The sequence below is a fragment of the Pristiophorus japonicus genome, chromosome 6, assembly GCF_044704955.1.
Source record: "Pristiophorus japonicus isolate sPriJap1 chromosome 6, sPriJap1.hap1, whole genome shotgun sequence".
NCBI classification, from domain to species: Eukaryota; Metazoa; Chordata; class Chondrichthyes; family Pristiophoridae; genus Pristiophorus; species Pristiophorus japonicus.
This window is the reverse complement of record NC_091982.1, coordinates 4,375,814-4,402,118: the sequence shown is the minus strand read 5'-3', so window position 1 is coordinate 4,402,118 and position 26,305 is coordinate 4,375,814. Positions and strand designations below refer to the sequence as shown.

The following is a 26,305-nucleotide window of genomic DNA, read 5'->3' as shown; positions in this document are numbered from 1 at the left end:
AAATGTGGGTTTGAAAGAATGCCTTAAAAGGAGGAGAGAGAGAGGTGTGACTAGGCAAAGGGGTTTAGGGAGGGAATTCCAGAATGTAAAGCCTAGATGGCTGAAGGCACAGTTGCCAATGGTGGGTGAAGGGAGGGGAGATATACAAGAGGACAGAGTAAGAGGAATAGAGATCGGGTGGGGGGGGGTTGTTGTAGGGCTGGAGGAAGTTATAGAGATAGGAAACGGCAAGGTCATAAAGTGGTGTAAAGACAAAGATGGAAGTTTTGAATTGGAGGAGTTGGGAGCCAATGAAGAGCAGCAAGTACAGGGATGCTAAATTAGCACATCTTCATGTGGAATAGGATACAGGCGGCATAGTTTTGGATGAGCTGAAGCTTCTAAAGGGTGAAGACTGGGAGTCCGACCAGGAGATCATTGGAATAATGGAGTCTGGTGTGATCAAGATATGGGTGAGGGTTTCAGCAGTAGATGGGCTGAGGTTAGGGGTGGAGGTAGATGATATCGAGGTTAAAGTAGGCGGGCACTGTGATGGAGAGTATATGGGATGGGAAGTTCTGCTTGGGGTTGAATAGTATCCCCAGATTGGGAAAAGTTTTGCTCCGCCTGAGACAGTGGCTGGGGAGGGGTTTGAATAGCTGGTGAGGCAACTGAGTTGGTTGTGCGAGGCTTCAATGATGGCTTCAGTCATCCCAAAGTTCAACTGGAGGAAATAGCGGCTTATCCAAGCAGTCTGAAAACGCAGGCAGTTGAGAGGTGAAGGAGAAGTATACCTGGGTGGTGTCAGCACATGTGGAATCTCAACCCAGGTCTGTTGATGATGTCACCAGAGGGCAGCATGGAGATGAAGAAGAGAAGGGGGCCAAGGATAGATCTTTGTAGGACTCCAGAGGTAATAAATAAACACAAAGTAAACACAACTGAAACAGCAACTCTCAGACATCATCAGCTCATTTAAAAATTCTTCTACCTCATGTTTGAGTATAACTAATAGTGGAAGAAAGTAACCTCTGATGGATTGGTTCTGACAGGTTCCTGTCCTGCCCTGTCCTCTAACTGACCTGATTGCAAGATAGTGACAACTTCCACTTCCAGTAAAAAAGGACAAATTTCTTGTGAAACAGTAACAAGCTGTCCCATGGGTTGAAACGCTGTCAGCTTAAAACAATCCCTCTTTTGTTACTGTGCACATACTTGGTATCTACAGCTTATCTCAGGATGCCAGCCGTTGCTTAGTGAATGTCTTTCATTTCATCATCTTACTTCAGGAATCCTATTATATAAGGCTAAGTGGTCTGAATAATTAAAATTATTGACTGCCAATGAAAAAATATCAACTATTCATTGAATCTTCTGGGACAAGAAAGTAAAAATTAAGGAATACTTTCTGCAAAACAAATTACATGTTTTTTTTAAAATAAAGCTATTAAGAGAGATCTACATTTTTGCATTAGGTCTTCCGCCTTGTGGAGATCCATGTTCTTTGCCAGCCTCCCAAGCTCCTTGGATAGTGCAGGTTTGGGTTGCACACATACCTCTTTAGTACCGTTACTGATTTCAATGGGAACCCTCGTTTTGGTCTTGGCTACCACTGTAGAGTGAACCTTTGAATAGGTGAATTGGGGGTAGTGTGCTGACATGGATTGAGAACTGGTTGTCAGACAGGAAGCAAAGAGTAGGAGTAAACGGGTACTTTTCAGAATGGCAGGCAGTGACTAGTGGTGTACCGCAAGGTTCTGTGCTGGGGACCCAGCTGTTTACATTGTACATTAATGATTTAGACGAGGGGATTAAATGTAGTATCTCCAAATTTGCGGATGACACTAAGTTGGGTGGCAGTGTGAGCTGCGAGGAGGATGCTGTGAGGCTGCAGAGTGACTTGGATAGGTTAGGTGAGTGGGCAAATGCTTGGCAGATGAAGTATAATGTGGATAAATGTGAGGTTATCCACTTTGGTGGTAAAAACAGAGAGACAGACTATTATCTGAATGGTGACAGATTAGGAAAAGGGGAGGTGCAAAGAGACCTGGGTGTCGTGGTACATCAGTCATTGAAGGTTGGCATGCAGGTGCAGCAGGCGGTTAAGAAAGCAAATGGCATGTTGGCCTTCATAGCAAGGGGATTTGAGTACAGGGGCAGGGAGGTGTTGCTACAGTTGTACAGGGCATTGGTGAGGCCACACCTGGAGTATTGTGTACAGTTTTGGTCTCCTAACCTGAGGAAGGACATTCTTGCTATTGAGGGAGTGCAGCGAAGGTTCACCAGACTGATTCCCGGGATGGCGGGACTGACCTATCAAGAAAGACTGGATCAACTGGGCTTGTATTCACTGGAGTTCAGAAGAATGAGAGGGGACCTCATAGAAACATTTAAAATTCTGACGGGGTTAGACAGGTTAGATGCAGGAAGAATGTTCCCAATGTTGGGGAAGTCCAGAACCAGAGGTCACAGTCTAAGGATAAGGGGTAAGCCATTTAGGACCGAGATGCGGAGGAACTTCTTCACCCAGAGAGTGGTGAACCTGTGGAATTCTCTACCACAGAAAGTTGTTGAGGCCAATTCACTAAATATATTCAAAAAGGAGTTAGATGAAGTCCTTACTACTAGGGGGATCAAGGGGTATGGCGAGAAAGCAGGAATGAGGTACTGAAGTTGAATGTTCAGCCATGAACTCATTGAATGGCGGTGCAGGCTAGAAGGGCCGAATGGCCTACTCCTGCACCTATTTTCTATGTTTCTATGTTTCTATGTTTTTGATGAAAGAAGTGATTAAAGGTTAGAAGCCATGGATTATATGGTTGTGCTTTTTTGGACCAGCCAGATGAACCACAATGATCCCTTCTGACCCTGTATATTCCTAAGTTCCTACGTACCTGACTCCAGAAAAACCACCATTGGCAGAGAATGCAGCAGCAGTCTGATTATAGGGATTCTGGAATCTTTCCCAGGTGGATTCAAAGCTCCATATTCGAATGAAAATATTGGAGCCTTTCTGGAAGGCTCACAACCTGCGACACTGGAAATGCTCAGGAGGGTAACAACTACCCAAAATAGTGGGTTTACACAAGAAAGCAATTCAATGCAAAAATGAAGCTATCTCCTAACCATTACAGGTAGAAATATTTGGACTGAAGATATTTTTTTGGCCTTTCCTTCTCTTTCATAAATATTGGCTATTGTAAGCGGTTTTGATCCTAGCCCAATGGCTAGATGGTCGGTTCGAATCGCCCCCCCACCTTACGAGAATTCTATACCCGGGGATTATTATTCAGAGTGTAAATGGAATAAGTCACGGACAGGAATGCTTCGGTAAAAAATCGCACTTATTTATTTGGTCTAACATACATTGGCTAAAACATGCAGTACTAAACAAAATCACTGTCTCTGTAGAGAATAAAATCCAGGTTAAGACAACATACAGTACAACACTGAGGACGGGTGACATGCAGTAGTTTCCTTGTTGCTATGGTGGAATCTAACCCCCCCGACCAGCAAAGTACCCAGTTGCATGAAGCTCCCTCCCCAGAATAGCCCGAAAAAAAGCTTCATTTCCAAGAAAACTCTGAGCCCTTTACACCCCACACAGCTCGCCTGGCGCTCTGGTTACCAGCTTGGGACACTCGCGACCATGCTCATCAGTTGGTCTCCATCGCTCAGCTGGTCCTTCTTGTCACGTCGGTCTTGGTGGAGCGAGAGAGAGAGAGGAGGAATGCTTGAACGTTCCAGAACGCTAGAGAATGGTGGAAAAGTATTCATTTTTAAAGGAGACCTGCTGCCCTTATCTCTCCCGCCAATCTTTGAAATCCTTTTGCTTCTAAGTACTCTGGTGCTTAGTCGGGGATGAGCCATCAGACCCAGGTGTATTGGACTGATGGCCCTGGGTCCGGGACATCTCTCGGCTTTAGTGTAGGGAAGAACTGGCCCCTCTTGGTCTGGCCAGGCTCGTGGGTCCATTGTTCTGCTTCTCTTCTGAGATGGAGGTGAGAAGTGCCTTTGCATTAGAGTGGTTTTCCAATAATTTATGCATGTTTCAGATATCTGAGCCCCGTTCCTTTTGCTAGGGCGAACCTGTACATTCTGGATGACTGACAGTTCTTTGTCACAGCCAACTGCCATGCGGTCTCTGGAGTTTTAACAAACCAGCCTTTTCACGTATCTGCACAGGGTGACCCCATCACAGGGAAAGTACCCTCGCAGAAAAAAAAACCATAAAGTCCACAAAGTATTCTCGACTGAGTCCATTCTTTAAACAGAGACTTTGCAATCTCTTCTCTATTTGGCAAACAAGTACTGAATTTAAATAAATAATCGAAATATAATACAGATTACTGGCTTGATCTTAAGTTATTGACTTAATTGAAACATATAAATCACTAAATGACTTCAATAAAGTGATTCAATTTCATAAGTTCTGAATTACTTGAAGAATTGATTTGATAAAATTGATCAGCAAACATATCAAGGACTGACTGCTCACGCAGCTGGAGTTGCTGAACACATTTAAGCACCCCCCTCTCCCACTTCAGTTCCCAATAGACTCGATCGAGTATGGAATCAGTTACCGATTGATCCAACAGAATAATAAGATAATTAATCACTGCCTGTGTGAGCTGAACAAAGTAATTAATTGATTGAACTGAATGACTGAAACCTCTTGCCAGGATTCCCTGTTGGCCTAGTTGGTCAAAGCATGCCTGGTGCACAACTAAAATAGTTGCAGGTTCCAGGTTTGATTTGCATTCTGTGCTGAATTAGGGCAACAATTGGGATGCTGCAGTTTGCCTCAGTACACCTGGGGGGGTTGGGGGAAATCTAGGCGTCCCGCTCTTTTTCACTTACTTCGTGAGTCCCTTACTAGAAACTGCATATTTGTGGATGTTGAATTAGGACAGGAATGCCACCAACTTTGATGGCTTCATTGATTGAATAGCAAACCGGCACTCATGGCTTAGGTATATGCATGAAGAATGAGCACCTGGGACTGCACCCCACTGTAGTCAGTGCCTTTAATAGAACAGGGGAGAAAAGGGAAAATCAAAAAAAGTGTCTAATTTGAATAATAGTGCTTCAAACATTGCAGCACTTTCTTGGTACTGCACCAATATGGTCGCCTAGATTAGTTTAAGTACATAACGGGGTTACAACTCACATTATCATCATATAATAAAATGGTTCACCTATCATGCATTTTCTGTCTGTCACATTTGTCCATCTTTTCAAATGTCACGCTCAAATTTCTGTGTGACACTTTTTTATAAAAAGAATATCCAGGAACAGAGAATGTCAGAATTAACCATCAATTCACCCTTTAAAAGTTAGGGTTCTGATCTGTAGCCTGACTATCAATTAAACTCCAAGTTCACTCAACTGGTGTTTATTTAACAACAACGAATTGGTGCCGTAAAAAGGACACTGCTTCAACTATCTACAGAATAATTAATTGTGCATTAGATGGCATAACACTCGTGTGCCTATAAAATGGTATAGCATCCAACTTAAGTTGTTCCAAATTATCGTGAGCAACCCCACATGATATCTGTTGCCTCACATAATAATCTCGGCCACAAAATTTGAAGTTGGGTGTTTCGTCCACAGGGCAAATCAGAATTTGGGGAGGAACCTAGATCTGCTGGGTTCCTGTCCCCGTCTTTCTAATGGTCCAAGCACTTGTTAGGAGTGCTGGTGAGTCTTTCGTCGTCCCTCCCCAAGTCCACTGGTGTGAATCCAACAGCGGCATGTCGTTGCATATATGTTTCAATGCCTTCTTTGTCCAGACTCATAGTTTACATATGATGGGTAAATGCAAACCCACTGAGTCTATAGAGCTTTTTTTTTTAAAAAGCAGCTCAATTGTTCTAATAATTTCTATTTTGTGCTCATCACCCTACTCCATCATAACTCTTCCCATTATAGGTTTGTACAACTCTGTTGATAGTTGGATGATTGTTCCCAACATTAAGCAAAACCATTACACAGTGCACGGATTACAGACTGGGACAAGATATATCTTCATCGTGAAGGCAATCAACCAGGCTGGCAGCCGCATCAGTGAACCAGCCAGACTGAAGACCAATAGTAAGTACTCCCTTATGATTTCTTGGCCATGCTGTTTACACAAGATCACAATCATTGGAATGCACCATCCTTTTAGTTAATAAATGGGCAAATCTTACTCTGATTTGTTTCAATGCCTTCTTTGTCCAGACTCATAGTTTACAGGTGATGGGTAAATGCAAACCCACTTAGTCTATAGAGCTTTTTTTTAAAAAGCAGCTCAATTGTTTAATAAAGGTACAGCAGTTATCATGGGTGACTTTAATCTACATATAGATATGGCTAACCAAACTGGAAGCAATACAGTGGAGGAGAATTTCCTGGCGTGTATAAGGGATGGTTTTTCTAGACCAGTATGTCGAGGAACCAACTAGAGAGCTGGCCATCCTAGACTGGGTGTTGTGTAATGAGAGAGGATTAATTAGCAATCTTGTTGTGAGGCCCCTTGAGGAAGAGTGACGATAATATGGTAGAATTCTTCAGTAAGGTGGAGAGTGACACAGTTAATTCAGAGACTAGGGTCATGAACTTAAAGAAAGGTAACTTCGATGGTATGAGACGTGAATTGGCTAGGATAGACTGGCGAATGATATTTAAAGGGTTGATGGATAGGCAAAGGCAGGCATTTAAAGATCACATGGATGAACTTCAACAATTGTACATCTCTGGTGTAAAAATAAAATGGGGAAGGGGTCTCAATCATGGCTAACAAGGGAAACTAGGGATAGTACTAAATCCAAGGAAGAGACACATAAATTGGCCAGAAAAAACAGCAAACCTGAGGACTTGGAGAAATTTAGAATTCAGCAGAGGAGGACAAAGGGTTTAATTAGGAGGGGGAAAATAGAGTATGAGAGGAAGCTTCCTGGGAACATAAAAACTGACTGCAAAAGCTTCTATAGATATGTAAAGAGAAAAAGATTAGTGAAGACAAATGTAGGTCCCTTGCAGTCAGAATCAGGTGAATTTATAATGGAGAACAAAGAAATGGCAGACCAATTGAACAAATACTTTGGTTCTGTCGTCACTAAGGAAGACACAAATAATCTTCCGGAAATACTAAGGGACCGAGGGTCTAGCGAGAAGCAGGAACTGAAGGAAATCCTTATTAGTCGGGAAATTGTATTAGGGAAATTGATGGGATTGAAGGCGATAAATCCACAGGGCCTGATATTCTGCATCCCAGAGTATTTGAGGAAGTGGCCCTAGAAATAGTGGATGCATTGGTGATCATTTTCCAACATTCTATAGACTCTGGATCAGTTCCTATGGATTGGAGGGTAGCTAATGTAACCCCACTTTTTAAAAAAGGAGAGAGAGAGAAAACATGGAATTATAGACCGGTTAGCCTGACATCGGTAGTGGGGAAAATGTTGGAATCAATTATTAAAGATGTAATAGCAGCACATTTGGAAAGCAGTGACAGGATCAGTCCAAGTCACCATGGATTTTTGAAAGGGAAATCATGCTTGATGAATCTTCTGGAATTTTTTGAGGATGTAACTAGTATAGTGGACAAGGGAGAACCAGTGGATGTGGTGTATTTGGACTTTCAAAAGGCTTTTGACAAGGTGCCACACAAGAGATTAGTGTGCAAAATCAAAGCACATGGTATTGGGGGTAATGTACTGACGTGGATAGAGAACTGGTTGGCAGACAGGAAGCAAAGTGTAAGAATAAACGGGTCCTTTTCAGAATGGCAGGCAGTGACTAGTGGGGTACCGCAAGGTTCAGTGCTGGGACCCCAGCTATTTACAATATACATTAATGATTTAGACAAAGGAATTAAATGTAATATCTCCAAGTTTGCAGATGACACTAAACTGGGTGGCGGTGTGAGCTGTGAGAAAGATGCTAAGAGGCTGCAGGGTGACTTGGACAGGTTAGGTGAGTGGGCAAATGCGTGGCAGATGCAGTATAATGTAGATAAATGTGAGGTTATCCACTTTGGTGGCAAAAACAGGAAGGCAGAATATTATCTGAATGGTGACAGATTAGGAAAAGGGGAGGTGCAACGAGACCTGGATGTCATGGTACATCAGTCATTGAAATTTGGCATGCAGATACAGCAGGCGGTGAAGGCGGCAAATGGCATGTTGGCCTTCATAGTGAGAGGATTTGAGTATAGGAGCAGGGAGGTCTTATTGCAGTTGTACAGGGCCTTGGTGAGGCCACACCTTGAATATTGTGTACAGTTTTGGTCTCCTAATCTGAGGAAGGACATTCTTGCTATTGAGAGAGTGCAGCGAAGGTTCACCAGACTGATTCCTGTGACGGCAGGACTGACATATGAAGAAAGACTGGATCGACAAGGCTTATATTCACTGGAATTTAGAAGAATTAGAGGGGATCTCATAGAAACATATAAAATTCTAATGGGATTGGACAGGTTAGATGCAAGAAGAATGTTCCCGATATTGAGGAAGTTCAGAACCAGGGGTCACAGTCTAAGGATAAGGGGTAAGCCATTTAGGACCAAGATGAGGAGAAACTTCTTCACTCAGAGAATTGTGAACCTGTGGAATTCACTACCACAAAGTTGTTGAGGCCAGTTTGTTAGTTATATTCAAAAGGGAGTTAGATGTGGCCCTTATGGCTAAAGGGATCAAGGGGTATGGAGAGAAGGCAGGAATGGAGTACTGAAGTTGCATGATCAACAATGTTCATATTGAATGGTGGTGCAGGCTCGAAGGGCCGAATGGCCTACTCTTGCACCTATTTTTTCTATGATCTCATCCTCTTAGTTAGCAATGGTTGACTAGTTGGGTTTTGTTAATCTAAGATAGACCAGCAGTAGGAATGCTAAAATTGGCCCAAGAGCCCATTGTTTAGAGGGGAAAAATAGCTGTGGTTTCTCCTCCTGTTGGCTATTCGGTGACCTCTGCTAGAAAGTGTCTGTGTGGATGATAATTGAGCTAGGATTGGGCTGTGAATCAGCCTCCAGAGCCTTGCAAAAGCCACTCTGTGTAAGGCTTACTTGTTATCACTCTGTACCATGTATACTCTGAATGGAACTTATAATGATGTGTTGTGGCATTATACTTAAAAAAAAAAAGATTTAATTTCCTTTGGTAGTACACGTTACCATGTTTGAGTTATATTCCTTTGTGTGCTGTTTAAATGCAATGAAGATTTATTTTGAATGGATTAATGAATGCATTACAATTGCTCACAAAGGAATTTTACACTAATGCTCTAATCCATATGCAACTCGAGGAATAAAACCTCTCGCAAAATTCTCCCCCTCGGGACCCTTTTTAAAGATAGTTCTAAAGAAATGTGTTCTAAAGAACTTTTACATCTGTTTTTATGTCTATTTCTGTTAAAAGTCTTCACACTGTAACTCCAATCCATTGAAGGCTTGACATATATATTATGAAGCTGTTGTATTGGTGTTTACATTGTTGGGTCAAATTTCAGAGCATAGAGTCATGGAATAGTACTGCACGGAAGGAGGCTATTTTGCCCATTGAGTCTGCGTTGTTTTTTTCGAAGAGCATAGAGGAACAATAATGCATTTACAAGCGTTCACATGTACAGTAGCTTCCAAGTTGCACTTGTGACTTTAAGGTTCTGGTGCTGGACCTTGGGCAATAAGAGAGTAGATTTACACAGGCCAACAATACATAAAACATATCGGAGAAGCCGCTGAGCCCAACAGTGCGAGGGATATGGATTCATACGCTCAGTTAAAATGGCACATCACTTGAAGCCCTTCTGAACTATTTCTACTGACACTGGTTCGCCTTCCCTGTTGTTTAAAGCAAAAATACTCAAAAATACAAATGGAGTGAAATTTCCACTTTCTCCTTCCTCTTTTTTTCTTGAAGTCAACTCTGAGGTTCAATTCCTTAGATTAGCAGCCACTGGTAACTTGTCCTTGTATGCGAGTATGCACCAACTGTTCGACCTTGAGGAGACATCCTAGTCGAGACTAATTCTGTAACCACCTGATCTCCACATACCACACATTCCTGAGAGAGTCACTTGATCAAGATCAGGAGCAGGAATCAAGACTAATTTTGCTGCTACTTAGCCAGGGCTACGGAGGCCAATTGCAGCACCCCAACTGTTGCCACAACGGGGACGAAATAATACAGCTCAAAATGAGGATCAAACCTTGGACCTTTTGATCTGAATGGCTAGGTGTTACACTGGGCAGTACTTTTAACTATTTGGCTCGCCAAAGAACTCAACAGCCTGTATAAACGTTCATTCAGCAACTCCATCTAAAAAAAACAACAATATTTTGGTTTAGCTGCCAGGTTCAATGCTTGGTCTGTGCCGAGTTAAATGATCTCAGTCAGGACAGTTTCCACTCAGTTGCAGAGAATAAAAATCAGTATTCCTGCTTCCGATCAATCTCCAACTTGTGTGGACTTTGGGTTAAGTGGAACTGTTTCAGTTGCGATGCTCTTCATAGTCAAATAACCGGGTGGCACTCAATGTATGGGGTAATAAAAGAGGAAAGGTTTCTTGGATTGGAAGGCAATCAGTTCGACCGAGCCAAAGCTGACACCTATGGTTCCACTGGTGTTCAGTGCAGTACTGAGAAGTGCTACACTGTCAGTGCTATTTTTCAGATAAGTCAGCAAACAGATACTCTTTCTGCCCTCGAAGGTGGGTGTAAAAGCTCCATTGGTAGTATTTGCAGAAGAGCAAGAAGTTCTACTGATGTCCTGGCAAAAACTTATCAACTGGCAACACTAAAAACAGATTATCTGATCTTGTATCCCAATGCTCTTTGTGAGACCTGGCTGTGTGCATATTAGCTACAGATGTTTGCCTAAATTACAATAAGGATTACATTTCAAAATCTGCTTCATTGCCTGAAAAGCATTTTGAGATGTCCCAAGGTTGTGAAAGATGCTATATAAATACCAGTTCTGACTTCATCCCAAAAATTGGGGAGGGAAATATTTGTATATAATGCAAAGAGCATAGCATTTCTATAATTATTTCCCCTGTCCCAGCATAATGTATAAGTCAAGAATTCTGTAAAATGAGTGAATAGGACCGATTTGGTCCATTGAAATGATATGCCTGAATCAGAATTCTGATTTGAATCAAGTCCATGTCTATCTGAAGCTGGCTGAGTAACAAAACCAGACATCAAATGATCAGATCTCTTGGCAGGTTAATCTCATGAAGAATACTGATGATCAAAGTAATTGATAGGAGCTTTGTTGTGTAGCTGAGAAGGCATCTCTTCCAGTGTTGATGCAGTCATGTTCATGTTAAAAAATCTCACTCCTTAATATTGTTAAAACACGCTCATACTGAGAAACTGTTGCTGTGGAATGAGTGCCTAATATGTTGAAGCTGCCTGTATTCTGACTTGTTTATATCACCAGATGGATTTGACAGCACCATTCTCAAAGGAGAGCCAACTGCATTGTCAAAATTGTACATATGCAACTGTTTAAAATTGCAGTCATGATTTCAACTTGCTGGCTTTTCAATATTGGGCATAGTCTGTATCAATCAGCAACGTAAATGCAACATTGCTGGTCTGTGCAGATGGGTTGAGAGCTATACACATCTCTGACCTGAAAAAATGGCATCCAACAGCCACCATTCTATGTTGTGGGTGTTGCTTTTGAATCCAGAGAAAAATCATCTGCTGAATTGTCTCTCTCTGCTGGTGGGAATAGTTGCTTCTTTTATATTTTCCCACGAGCGCTGGAGTCTGGGTTTCCGCCAGTGTCAACACTTTAAAAAATGCAGCAATAGGCACAAATCTGGGTCAACTACAAAATAGAGCCTACAGTCTGGCATTAACAGCATATGGTGTGAGATGGACTGTTATTGACAGTTCTTTGATGGTACAAATGGTATACCCCATAGACTGGTATCGATAGGTCTTTGATGTACCACACCTTCGTGGGGCAGCTAGGGATGGGCAATATGTTGTCTTGTCAGTATCATTCACACCCTGAGAACAAATAAGAAACAAAAAGAGTATCACTTAGGGGATCATTAATCAACTGATTTTAGCTATAGAGAGAATGTCACTCAGGATATTAATTAATAAATTAGCTTTTTCGTCAAAGTCAATAAGCAATAGGTTGGATTAACTTGGAGACATTGGGGTGAGCTTTATCTCCCAAAATGGTGGATGGTGGGGGGGGGTCGGATGTTAAAATTGTAAAACTCTGAAACCTGACTGTAACCTGGGTTTAACAGGCGGGACAAGGGCAGGCAGCCAACTCGCTCCCAGGATTGGCAAATTAAATATTCGAATGAGGCTAGCAGCCTCTGATTTAATCTGCTTTGCAAGTTTAACGGTGGCTGGCTAAGCTTACCAGGCCTCAGGAAACCCAACAGCCGAAGGGAGGCAAGGACAGCCCTGGGGAGAAGCCAAGTGCCTTTACAGAACTGCTTGTGGGCCAGGGGGAGCAAGTGTGCTTGCCCCACCCCCCAGTCCCGCAAGCTTAAACCCCCCCCCCCCCCCAAACAAAGACCCCCGGGGTTGGGGATCAGATCTACCTGGTCCTGCGGTCTGCTCTAGAGTCCACCTCACCTGACAGCAAGTCAAGCTTGTCAGTCAGGCTGACTTCCAGGCAGGGAACCTGGCAAGTACAAAAGACCTAAGCTATGGAGTTCAAATTTAACACATGCGGGACAACCCAGACTACTAGATTTCACATCTGAAACTCTGCCCCCTCCTACCTACCTAACCTGCCCCTGTCAATATCCAGGCCATTGTCACTCAGTTGGTTAAAAATTCACTGACCTGCCCAGCTCATTTAAATTGAAGTTGATGGCCAGAGTCAACATTGTAAGACAAGCTCATCATGAGATACTTAACCATAAAATTTGACAAGATAGCTGTCAATCCATCACAGTTTATCTTTCTTTTAATTTGATTAAATCAAATCAAACCAAAACCCGACTTCAAGAACAAAGCGACACTCAGAGTAAATTAACTGTAGAATCTGGTGATTTATAAAAGGAATTCTTAATACCTTGTGTACATTCCTTTGGTGTACACAGAAAGACTGGTCATCCCTTAAGGGGTAGGAGTTAAAGATGAAAAGTAAATAAGAAAGTAATAACATGAAGGAAATCAATCCACTTCTGTAGAACCACTTAAATGTAATCATTTGGAAGATCTTTAAATGATACAAATAGATTATAAAATAAATGTAAAGAACAGTTACACTCAAAATAATGTTAGTTGAAACGGGACGCAGTATTAATGGAAACCGTTTAATTTTACATTTTTGTTCTTTCTGTGTGTTATCCAGGTCAACCATTCAAACTGGACCCCAAAACTGCTCACAAGAAGTTGAAGCTGTCCAACGATGGCCTGGCTATGGAACGGGATGAAAATTCCATGAAGAAAAGCCACACCCCCGAACGATTTAGCAGCCAAGGGAGCTATGGGGCAATGGGGAACGTATTCATAGACAGTGGCTGTCATTACTGGGAGGTTCTACTCGGTGGATGCACGTGGTATGGCGTTTTGAATGACTAACAGCAAACATCACCACCTGTACCTCTTTTTTATAAATCAAAGAGTTATAAAGAATGCTGATTTTAAATGTTTGATAAACATAAGAACATAAGTATTAGGAACAGGAGTAGGCCATCTAGCCCCTCGAGCCTGCTCCGCCATTCAACAAGATCATGGCTGATCTGGCCGTGGACTCAGCTCCACTTACCCGCCCGCTCCCCGTAACCCTTAATTCCCTTATTGGTTAAAAATTTATCTGTGACTTGAAAACATTCAATGAGCTAGCCTCAACTGCTTCCTTGGGCAGAGAATTCCACAGATTCACAACCCTCTGGGAGAAGAAATTCCTTCTCAACTCGGTATTAAATTGGCTCCTCCGTATTTTGAGGCTGTGCCCCCTAGTTCTAGTCTCCCCGACCAGTGGAAACAACCTCTCTGCCTCTATCTTGTCTATCCCTTTCATGATTTTAAATGTTTCTATAAGATCACCCCTCATCCTTCTGAACTCCAAGGAGTAAAGACCCAGTCTACTCAATCTATCTTCATAAGTTAACCCCCTCATTTCTCGAATCAGCCTAGTGAATCGTCTCTGTACCCCTTCCAAAGTTGGTATATCCTTCCTTAAGTAAGGTGACCAAAACTGCACGCAGTACTCCAGGTGCGGCCTTACCAATACCTTATACAGTTGCAGAAGGACCTCCCTGCTTTTGTACTCCATCCCTCTCGCAATGAAGGCCAACATTCCATTCGTCTTCCTGATTACCTGCTGCACCTGCAAACTAACCTTTTGGGATTCATGCACAAGGACCCCCAGGTCCCTCTGCACCACAGCATGTTGTAATTTCTCCCCATTCAAATAATATTCCCTTTTACTGTTTTTTTTTTCCCAAGGTGGATGACCTCACACTTTCCGACATTGTATTCCATCTGCCAAACCTTAGCCCATTCGCTTAACCTATCTAAATCTCTTTGCAGCCTCTCTGAGTCCTCTACACAACCCGCTTTCCCACTAATCTTAGTGTCATCTTCAAATTTTGTTGCACTACACTCTGTCCCCTCCTCTAGGTCATTTATGTATATTGTAAACAGTTGTGGTCCCAGCACTGATCCCTGTGGCACACCACTAACCACTGATTTCCAACCGGAAAAGGACCCATTTATCCTGACTCTCTGCTTTCTGTTCACCAGCCAATTCTCTATCCATGCTAATACATTTCCTCTGACTCCGCGTACCTTTATCTTCTGCAGTAACCTTTTGTGTGGCACCTTATCGAATGCATTTTGGAAATCTAAATACACCACATCCATCGGTACACCTCTATCCACCATGCTCGTTATATCCTCAAAGAATTCCAGTAAGTTAGTTAAACTCTGCTCCCACCTCACATCCCTTATCAGTTTTCTTCTCAAGGTAGCAACTCAAACTGCGGTATGGTTTTGTGGATGTTAAGCAGCCCTCCAGTACCTTAACCAGATGGCAATGCTTCACATTAACCTGAGCAGTGAATGAGCAATCACAAGTTAGCCCAACGTGGCCAAGGCGAGTTTCAATGTCCCTGCAAGTGATGAGATGAACGAACTCAGTACATTAACTTCCTGGCCTGCGGGTGTGTATCACATTATACGATGCACTTATCCACTCAGCCATTAAGGGAGCTTCTTTTGATATTTTTTCCCTCTGTCAATCTAAAAATAACTGTTTAAACAGGCAAAGTTGCTGACATCATCGGGACAAAGGAATTGGCCACCTACCATCGTTAATGGAGCTATAGTTAGAGACCTAGGGATGATTGAATAGTCTACGCAGTCAGTCACCGAAGTCTAGATTTTGCAACCAGTATTTTTTTGAAAACATTGGTGCTAAATTGTTTTAAATAAATGGGTGAATACTTGCATTAAAACACCAGTCAGAAAATCTATTTCAATAACTCAAACAAGCTAGTGCTCCAGTGATGTGACCAGCACTATCTAAAGAATATTCAAAAGTAAAGAATTGACTAACATTGACCAAATAAGACAAAGCAATGGAAAACCTCATTGTATTTTTTGATTTTTAAAAAGGACCTGGATTCTGATACTAAAACAATATCTATTTCTCCTGATTTTCTGATTCATGCTAAAAGGGCACTTTCATTATCATGTGGGTTGTAGGGAGGATCAACAGAGGTGAGTTTTAGAAACATAGAAACATAGAAAATAGGTGCAGGAGTAGGCCATTCGGCCCTTCGAGCCTGCGCCGCCATTCAATGAGTTCATGGCTGAACATGCAACTTCAGTACCCCATTCCTGCTTTCTCACCATACCCCTTGATTCCCCTAGTAGTAAGGACTTCATCTAACTCCTTTTTGAATATATTTAGTGAATTGGCCTCAACAACTTTCTGTGGTAGAGAATTCCACAGGTTCACCACTCTCTGGGTGAAGAAATTCCTCCTCATCTCGGTCCTAAATGGCTTCCCCCTTATCCTTAGACTGTGACCCCTGGTTCTGGACTTCCCCAACATTGGGAACATTCTTCCTGCATCTAACCTGTCTAACCCCGTCAGAATTTTAAACGTTTCTATGAGGTCCCCTCTCAATCTTCTGAACTCCAGTGAATACAAGCCCAGTTGATCCAGTCTTTCTTGATAGGTCAGTCCCGCCATCCCGGGAATCAGTCTGGTGAACCTTCGCTGCACTCCCTCAATAGCAAGAATGTCCTTCCTCAGGTTAGGAGACCAAAACTGTACACAATACTCCAGGTGTGGCCTCACCAAGGCCCTGTACAATTGTAGCAACACCTCCCTGCCCCTGTACTCAAATCCCCTCGCTATGAAGGCCAACATGCCATTTGCTTTCTTAACCGCCTGCTCTACCTGCATGCCAACCTTCAATGACTGATGTACCATGACACCCAGGTCTCTTTGCACCTGCCCTTTTCCTAATCTGTCACCATTCAGATAATAGTCTGTCTCTCTGTTTTTACCACCAAAGTGGATAACCTCACATTTATCCACATTATACTTCATCTGCCATGCATTTGCCCACTCACCTAACCTATCCAAGTCGCTCTGCAGCCTCATAGAATCCTCCTTGCAGCTCACACTGCCACCCAACTTAGTGTCATCCGCAAATTTGGAGATACTACATTTAATCCCCTCGTCTAAATCATTAATGTACAGTGTAAACAGCTGGGGCCCCAGCACAGAACCTTGCGGTACCCCTTTTTTCCCTTACTTGTGCAAACTTAATACATTTGGATTTTGAAAAACATGTGCTTCAGGTGCTGCACATTGGAACTTAGGACTGGTACATAAGTTATTCAATATAAACCTGGAAACCTACCAAAGCACATAATATAATTTTAAACAAGTAACAATAATAAAATGCTTTCTTAAAATGAATGCTATAAACTTCAAACAACTGCTCTAAACTTCAAACAACATGAGGCGAATACTCCAGAAGAGACAGCAAGTGACAGGCCTATCCTTTACAGCTACAGATAGTGTTTGAGTTTACAGTCCAGGGGGACAAAGTACCAACCCACTAACTGATTTGATCAGGTCTGACAGGTTTCATTCGGATTCTGATTAGTGATTCATACAGGAAACTAACATAACTATTTTATGATGGGTACCTCCCTCCAACTGAACATTAAAGGAGGATAGGTTAGCATACTTGGGGCATGGTAGTGTAGTGGTTATAATGAACTATATTCAACCAGGTATTGGATGTGGATTTGAATTAATTAAATCTGGTAATTTGTGGACTAGCCTAAGGCAATAACCATGAAAGCTGCCATATTGTCATGAAAACCCAACTGGTTCAAGAATGTTCTTCAGGGAAGGAAAGCTGCTACCCTTACCTGGTTTGACCTACCTATGACTCCAGTCCCACACTATGTGGTTGACTCTTAATGCTTTCTGAAGTGGATTAGCAAGCCAGTCAGTTGTAACACAATTGGTTCAAGAAGACAGCTGATCTTCACCTTGTCAGGGCAACTAGATCTGCGTAATAAATACTGCACTGACCTCAATAGGAACCGGCTGCATGATTTGTTTTTTTTAAGTTCACAACTGATCAGGGGTAACTCAAAGTGCCATTTGAAAAATAAATTGCAATATGTAGGAGAAGGACAAAAGAAAAAACCCATTTAGAAAATAGAGAACTCGAGAACAAATGGTAATGACACCAATATCTTCCCTTACGTTTAGGGGTTGAATCATACAGCAAAATTTTGATGATGAATAATTTAACTTGTGTGGAAATTGCCATGCCTGCCATTATCATCATCACCATAGGCAGTCCCTCGGAATCGAGGAAGACTTGCTTCCAGTCCTGAAGTGAGTTCTTTGGTGGCTGAACAGTCCAATACGAGAGCCACAGACTGTCACAGGTGGGACAGATAGTCGTTGAGGGAAGGGGTGGGTGGGACTGGTTTGCCACACAATCTTTCCGCTACCTGCTCTTAATTTCTGCATGCTCTCGGCGATGAGACTCGAGGTGCTCAGCGCTCTCCCGGATGCACTTCCTCCACTTAGGGCGGTCTTGGGCCAGGGACTCCCAGGTGTCAGTGAGGATGTCGCACTTTATCAGGGAGGCTTTGAGGGTGTCCTTGTAGCGTTTCCGCTGCCCACCTTTGGCTCATTTGCCATGAAGGAGTTCCAAGTAGAGCACTTGCTTTGGGAGTCTGGCATGCGGACAATGTGGCCTGCCCAGCGGAGCTGATCGAGTGTGGTCAGTGCTTCGATGCTGGGGATGTTGGCCTGATCGAGGACGCTGATGTTGGTGCGCCTGTCCTCCCAGGGGATTTGTAGGATCTTGCGGAGACATCGTTGGTGATATTTCTCCAGCAACTTGAGGTGTCTACTGTAATATCTGTAAGCTTGTAATGCTTGTAGTTCCACACTGTGGATGTGGACGTATTGTGTACTGCAGCTGCATAGTTAATCATTAAACAACAGGCAGCTTTCCGGAGAGTTCCGAGAGAGCAGCCTGCATGTAAGGAAGCTGTGTGTGCTGTGCTCTGTGAAGATATCACATTTGGCGACCAAGGATGGGATTTTTCGTATGTTTAAAGCTTAAATTTTGTTGAAGGATTCAGCCAGCTGACACAAGACTTTGGAAGTTTCTGTCTTTGAAAAAAAAGCTACAAAATCCGAAAATCTGAGGTAAAAAACAGCATACAGTGTGAATAGCTAGAGATTAAAAATGGCAGGTGTAATCGGATATTTGGGTGAATATAAACATGACCAGGAACATTTTAAAGCATATGTGGATCAGCTAGAAATGTATTTCACTGCAAATAACATAATGGAAGTTCCAGACAATGCAGTCCAGAACCAGGCTGTGTTGGAACGTAAGAAAGCAATCTTCTGATCAATGGCAGGTCCGGCATTATACGAAACCCTTGAAAATCTGCTTGTGCCTGACAAGCCAAAGGAAACAATGCTTAAAGAGATTTTAACGAAGCTGGAGCAGCACTATAACCCCAAACCGTTAGAAATTGCTGAAAGCTATCATTTCGAGATTCGGAATCAAAAGGCGGATGAAAGTATCGCTGATTACATCATAGCATTGGAAACTTTCAAAACCGAGCATTACAGGATTGTTTTGTTTGTGGGGTGAAAAATGATGTGATCAGAAGGAAGTTATTGACGACAGATGACTTAACTTTTGAGATTGCTTGTCAGACAGCGAGGTCGATGAGCATAGCTGAACGATATTCCCAAGAATTAAATAATGATTACGGTCGTCAGTCAACCGAGGTTCAAAGTAAAAGACGGCCATGGGCAAAAGTCTCAGAAACTGGAAATTTTACCAGAGTGTCGAAGTTGTGCTATAGGTGTCTGGGACAACACATTGCTCAAAGTTGTCCATACATGAAGGCAGAGTGTTTCTTCTGCAGAAAGGCTGCGCATCTTGCGAAGGCATGCCGACTGAAGGGTAAACCAGCTTTTAAAGCTGTGAGTCCAGCGTTCAAAGCTATGAGTAGAAATCCAAAGAAACTACTTGGCATGGAAGAATAACAACAGGATGAGGAGATGTTAGAGTTACACGTCATCAGGAGCACGAGGTTAACGGACAACGATTCGGAAAGCATCAAAATCCACATAGATGTTGCGGGTTCCAAGATACCAATGAAAATCGACACGGGTGCCTCCGTGAGTGTAATACCAGAGTCACTGTAGCGTGACAAATTGCATGATTTTCAACTGGAGAAATCCAGGATAGAGCTGCGAGGCTACTCTGGAGAGAAAATTCCTGTAGCAGGCCGTATCACGGTACCGGTGAAATATAAAGATCAATTTCAGAACTTGCCTCTAATAGTAGTGAAAGGAGACAAGACTGCTTTACTAGGAAGAAATTGGTTGAGCTCATTGAAGCTGGATTGGAGTAAGATTTTCTGTGTGGAAGCGAGATTTTCATCAATGGAAGATGTTATCAAGCAGTATCCGAAGGTATTCTGCGAAACGGGCAGTCCGATCCAAGGCTTCAAGGCGAGTGTCAGGGTACAGAAGGACGCTAGATCGGTTTACTACAAGCCACGTTCTGTACCATATGCACTCGAGGAGAAAGTTGAGCAAGAACTCAAAAGACTAGAGACTGAGAACATTATTTGTAAGATAGAGCGATGTAATTGGGCTACACCCATTGTTGTTATGATAGCTTTTTCATTAAGGAGGGAGAAGTGTAATGTCTGTAAGCTTGTAATGCTTGTAGCTCCACACTCTGGATGTGGACGTATTGTGTACTGCAGCTGCATAGTCAATCATTAAACAACAGGCAGCTTTCCGGAGAGTTCCGAGAGAGCATCTTGCATGTAAGGAAGCTGTATGTGCTGTGCTCTGAAGATATCACATCTACTGTACATGGTCCATGTCTCTGAGCCATACAGGAGGGTGGGTATTACTACAGCCCTGTAGACCATGAGCTTGGTGGCAGTTTGGAGGGCCTGCTCTTCAAACACTCTTTTCTTCAGGTGGAGGACCTTTGTCTTACGGATGTTTAGCGTAAGGCCCATGCTTTCATACGCCTCAGTAAATACGTCGACTATGTCCTGGAGTGCAGCCTCTGTATGTGCACAGACGCAGGTGTCGTCCGCGTACTGTAGCTCGATGACAGAGGTTGGGGTGGTTTTGGATCTGGCCTGGAGATGGCGCAGGTTGAACAGGTTCCCACTGGTTCTGTAGTTTAGTTCCACTCCAGCGGAGAGCTTGTTGACTGAGGTGGAGCATGACAACGAGGAAGATTGAGAAGAGGGTTGGGGTGATGACTCAGCCCTGTTTGACCCCGGTCCGGACGTGGATTGGGTCTGTGATGGATCCGTTGGTAAGGATCATGGCCTGCATGTCATCATGGAGCAGGCGGAGGATGGTGACAAACTTTTGGGGGCATCCGAAATGGAGGAGGATGCTCCATAGACCCTCGCGGTTGACAGTGTCAAAGGCCTTTGTAAGGTCGAAGAAGGCCATGTATAAGGGCTGGCGCTGCTCCCTGCATTTTTCCTGCAGCTGTCGCGCTGGAAAAATCATGTCCATTGTGCCCCATAGGGAACGAAATCCACACTGTGACTCCGGGAGGAGCTCCTCGGCCACGGGAAGAAGACTGTTGAGGAGGACTCTAGCGACGACGTTCCCAGTGGCTCATAGCAGGAAGATTCCTCTATAGTTTCCGCCGTCAGACTTGTCCCCTTTTTTAAAGATGGTCACGATCACTGCATCTCTGAGATCCCCCGGCATGCTCTCCTCCCTCCAGATGAGAGAGGTAAAGTCGTGTATTCGCGCCAGCTGTGCCTCTCCACCATACTTCAGTGCCTCAGCAGGGATTCCATCCGCACGCGTAGCCTTGTTGTTCTCGAGCTGTCTTATGGCTTTTTCTACCTCGTGCAGTGTTAGGGTCTCACTGAGGTGGTGGCGGATAGCATGCTGCGGGATGGAGTCGAGAACACTCAAGTCAAAGGCAGAGTCTCGATTGAGGAGATCTTCGAAGTGCGCCTTCCAGCAGACCCTGACAGCCTCGGTGTCCTTGATGTGTGTTTCCCCGTTCTTGGCCAGCAGTGGGGTGGTGCCTTGACTGCGATGAAGAATCCTCGCACATCATGGTTGTCTGCCAGCTGCTATATCTCCTGTGCTTTCTTCATCCACCACCTGTTCTTTAGGTCCTGGGTTTTTTGTTGGACCTCAGCCTTGAACCGCCTGTAATGCCTGCCATTAACACAAGCAGTCAATGCCTTCATTCATGTAGCAGTGAGAGGAATTTCATACGAAGCAATAATTTGTTACTAATATCACAGTAACTTCAACGTACTAAAGGTTCTAAGCAATTCCTTTGATGTTCGCCTATAAGATGGTCTGATTCAAATTTCTAACCAGTTCTATTTACACCTTCTCTACACAGAATGATGAAACTATTGCAAATTGAAGACGAATTGTTAGAAAAGGCTACATGATTTTTCATTCTGTTTCTTTCCCTCCAGGTATTCCATTGGCATTTCATATAAATCAGCCCCAAAGAATGAGTGGAATGGAAAGAATTCTTCATCTTGGGTATTCTCCCGCTGCAATAACAACTTTACTGTCAGGCACAGTGGCAAAGAGATGTCAGTGGATGCTAGCCATCAGCTGCGGAGACTTGGTGTCCTCCTCGACTACGATGGTAACACACTATCATTCTACGATGCCATGAATACGCATCACCTGCACACATTTGACATTTCTTTTGTTCTGCCTGTGTGCCCCACATTCACAATCTGGAACAAATCGTTAATGATCCTGTCAGGGCTGCCTGTCCCAGACCCATTAGACTGCTTGGAGCAGCAGGAGTGCATTTGTAGACCCCAGGAATCTCCTTACATGTCAGGGATAAAAGTCAGTCAATAAAAGCCAGACTGAAATGGAGCCTTGACCCATCTACTATACCCCTACCCCCCCAAAAGTGACATTATTCCAGGCAGGGCTAGACTATGCATTGTGCCCTTTCAAGATAGCACAAGAGCCGCCTTACACAGAATGACTACTATTGTATTGAATTTATAAATTATTTATGATAAAATATGTTCACAGATTATCATTGGAGAGAGATATTGTATTCCAAATGCACTTTCAAGACATGCTTTTAGATTATGGAAAGCTGTTTTTAATATGTCAAAGCTGGAAGAAAATATATTAAGTAGATCTGAAGATAAGGCTTCTTCAATTTCTAGAAACTCATATTGTACACTAGACACAGCTAGCTTCTAGAGTCTGAAGCAAATTGTTGCTGTTCTTGTTTGCTGAAAGAGTCATCTGCACCACAGAGAAGAGAGCTTCTCACAGTGAAAGGAGAATGACTCTATCCTTCATGTGTCACTCGGCAATAGATCAGTCACCATGAAGGGATAATCAGGAGCGGCTGCAGGATGATGGACAAGTGTGCAGAGAACAGTCTCGGCAAGCGTGTGTAGACAGTGCCTAGAAACAGAACCTAATCCGATCAAGAAATTCATCCTGGTGTACTTCATGGATTCATTATATTGTTGTCTCTGTTGGTATTGTTTTGTGAATGAAGAGAATCCCATTCAAGGATGTGTACAGCAACCACACTGATGATATATGGAACTTTAACTGGTGTGTGTAATGTTAAAAATGTTATAAATATTTAATGACAAACTGTTTGGTTGTTTTTCACCCAATTTGAAAAGAGATAATTTTCCTAGCTGTTACTGATATTTTTGAAAATGGAAGAAAGTCTACTGCAACTTCGGTATGATTCTAGTTTAATACTGAGAAGAATATATTGACGGGTGGAGCCGGTAAAATTTGGGTACTTATGAAGGTGAAGTCAACCAATTACAATCCCACAGCCTGACATCTGGATCACCAGCTTACACAGATATCTCTTCCCCATAGCCAACTCTTCTCACTCTCTCCACATTCACAGGACAAGGGAATAGATGTAGATATCCACCTCCACATCATTGTGGATCCAAACATAGGCACTCACACTTGGCAGATTTATAACCTAACAAAACTAGGTAAAACAAGGTGCATCCTCCAAGTTAGATTGTTAGGAAAGCCAAATGCATACTGCACCACTAAACCACCAGGGATTTCACCATAATACAAACATAGAGTCAAACAGTGCTCCCCATGCCAATACACAAGGAATGAAACCAACTTAACATCAAATTTATATGAAATGTCATAGAAACAAGAAGTGAAAGCGTTGGCTTGAATGCATGTTCTTCTGCTCATTATGTTCTTAATTAAAAAGATTAAACAGGTCCATCCAGTTCCAAAGTAACCTAAATAGGGGCAAAATTGTGTCTTTGTTGCAGAACTGTCATCCCTACACTAAAGTCATGTTTGACAAAAGCTTAATATAATAGAACACGGTAAGAATCTATAAAAGAAATTAGGTTGAATGACATACTGGATGAGACAACAGGTTTCTACCTCAGACCTGAATTTAAATCCAGCCCACACGCCTAGGATGAAAGGCACGCCTGTGTCTGTGGAATAGGTTTAGATAATCTTAGCCCAGTTTCAAGGATTCATGGACCACCATACAATAGTGCACCAAATTCTACACTGAATTGGCAATCTCGTAAGAACATGAGAAATAGGAGCAGGAGTAGGCCACCTGGCCCCTTAAGCCTGCTTCGCCATTCAATATGATCATGGCTGATCTGATCTTGGGCTCAGCTCCACTTCCCTGCCCGCTCCCCATAACCCTTCACTCCCCTATCGCTCAAAAATCTGTCTATCTCCACCTTAAATATATTCAATGACACAGCCTCCACAGCTCTCTGGGGCAGTGAATTCCACAGCTTTACAACCCTCTGAGGGAAAAAATTCCTCCACATCTCGGTTCTAAATGGGCGACCCCTTACTCTAAAACTCTGTCCCCTTGATCTAGATTCCCCCACGAAGGGAAATATCCTCTCTGCATATATCTTGTCGAGCCCCCCTCAGTATCTTATGTTTCCGTAAGATCACTGCTCATTCTTCTGAACTCCAATGTACCTGCTCAACCTTTCTTCATAATTCAAGCCCTTCATCTCCGTTATCAACCTAATGGGATTGTAGGCCGATAAATCCCCGGGACCTGATTGTCTGCATCCCAGAGTACTTAAGGAAGTGGCTCTCGAAATAGTGGATGCATTGGTGATCATTTTCCAACAGTCTATAAACTCTGGATCAATTCCTATGGACTGGAGGGTAGCTAATGTAACACCACTTTTTAAAAAAAGAGTGAGAGAGAAAACCGGTAATTATAGACCGGTTAGCCTGACATCAGTAGTGGGGAAAATGTTGGAATCAATCATTAAGGATGAAATAGCAACGCATTTGGAAAGCAGTGACCGGATCGGACCAAGTCAGCATAGATTTATGAAAGGGAAATCATGCTTGAAGAATCTTCTGGAATTTTTTGAGGATGTAACTAGCAGAGTGGACAAGGGAGAAACAGTGGATGTGGTGTATTTGGACTTTCAAAAGGCTTTTGGCAAGGTCCCACACACGAGATTGGTGTGCAAAATCAAAGCGCATGGTATTGGGGGTAATGTACTGACGTGGATAGAGAACTGGTTGGCAGACAGGAAGCAGAGAGTCGGGATAAATGGGTCCTTTTCAGAATGGCAGGCAGTGACTAGTGGAGTGCCGCAGGGCTCAGTGCTGGGACCCCAGCTCTTTACAATATACATTAACGATTTAGATTAAGGAATTGAGTGTAATATCTAAGTTTGCAGACGACACTAAACTGGGTGGCAGTGTGAGCTGTGAGAAGGACACTAAGAGGCTTCTGGGTGACTTGGTCAGGTTAGGTGAGTGGGCAAATGCATGGCAGATGAAGTATAATGTTGATAAATGTGAGGTTATCCATTTTGGGGGCAAAAACACGAAGGCAGAATATTATCTGAATGGCGGCAGATTAGGAAAAGGGGAGTTGCAACAAGACCTGGGTGTCCTGGTTCATCAGTCATTAAAAGTTGGCATTGAGGTACAGCAGGCAGTGAAGAAGGCAAATGGTATGTTTTCCTTCATAGCTAGGGGATTTGAGTATAGGAGCAGGGAGGTCTTACTGTAGTTGTGCAGGGCCTTAGTGAGGCCTCACCTGGAATATTGTGTTCAGTTTTGGTCTCCTAATCTGAGGAAGGATATTCTTACTATTGATGGAGTGCAGCAAAGGTTCACCAGACTGATTCCAGGGATGGCTGGACTGTCATATGAGGAGAGACTGGATCAACTGGGCCTTTATTCGCTGGGGTTTAGAAGGATGAGAGGGGATCTCCTAGAAACGTATAAGATTCTGACGGGACTGGACAGGTTAGATGCGGGAAGAATGTTCCCGATGTTGGGGAAGTCCAGAACCAGGGAACATAGTCTTAGGATAAGGGGTAGGCCATTTAGGACTGAGATGAGGAGAAACTTCTTCACTCAGAGAGTTGTTAACTTGTGGAATTCCCTGCCGCAGAGAGTTGTTGATGCCAGTTCATTGGATATATTCAAGAGGGAGTTAGATATGGCCCTTACGGCTAAGGCGATCAAGGGGTATGGAGAGAAAGCAGGAAAAGGATTCTGAGGGAATGATCAGCCATGATCTTATTGAATGGTGGTGCAGGCTCGAAGGGCCAAATGGCCTACTCCTGCACCTATTTTCTATGTTTCTAATGAACCTTCTCCGAACTGCCTCCAATGCAAGTATATCCCTCCTTGAGTAAGGAGATCAAAACTGTATGAAGTACTCTAGGTGTGGCCTCACCAATACCCTGTACAGTTGCAGCAGGACTTCTCTGCTGTTATACTCTATCCCCCTTGCAATAACAGCCAAC

The 26,305-nt window shown here is 43.2% G+C and overlaps 1 protein-coding gene across 3 annotated transcripts in view; it reads left to right on the top strand.

Annotated features, from left to right (window-relative positions):
- mid2 (midline 2) overlaps positions 1–23,135 on the top strand; it is a 278,557-nt gene extending 255,422 nt beyond the window's left edge. For all 3 annotated transcript variants that reach the window (XM_070882565.1, XM_070882567.1, XM_070882566.1), the window contains exons 8-10: positions 5,914–6,075; positions 13,305–13,512; positions 21,971–23,135. In XM_070882565.1, coding sequence (XP_070738666.1) covers positions 5,914–6,075; positions 13,305–13,512; positions 21,971–22,373 — 773 coding nt within the window. In that variant the 3' untranslated portion in view covers positions 22,374–23,135. The remainder of the gene's footprint in view (positions 1–5,913; positions 6,076–13,304; positions 13,513–21,970) is intronic.
- The last annotated feature ends 3,170 nt before the right edge of the window (positions 23,136–26,305 follow it).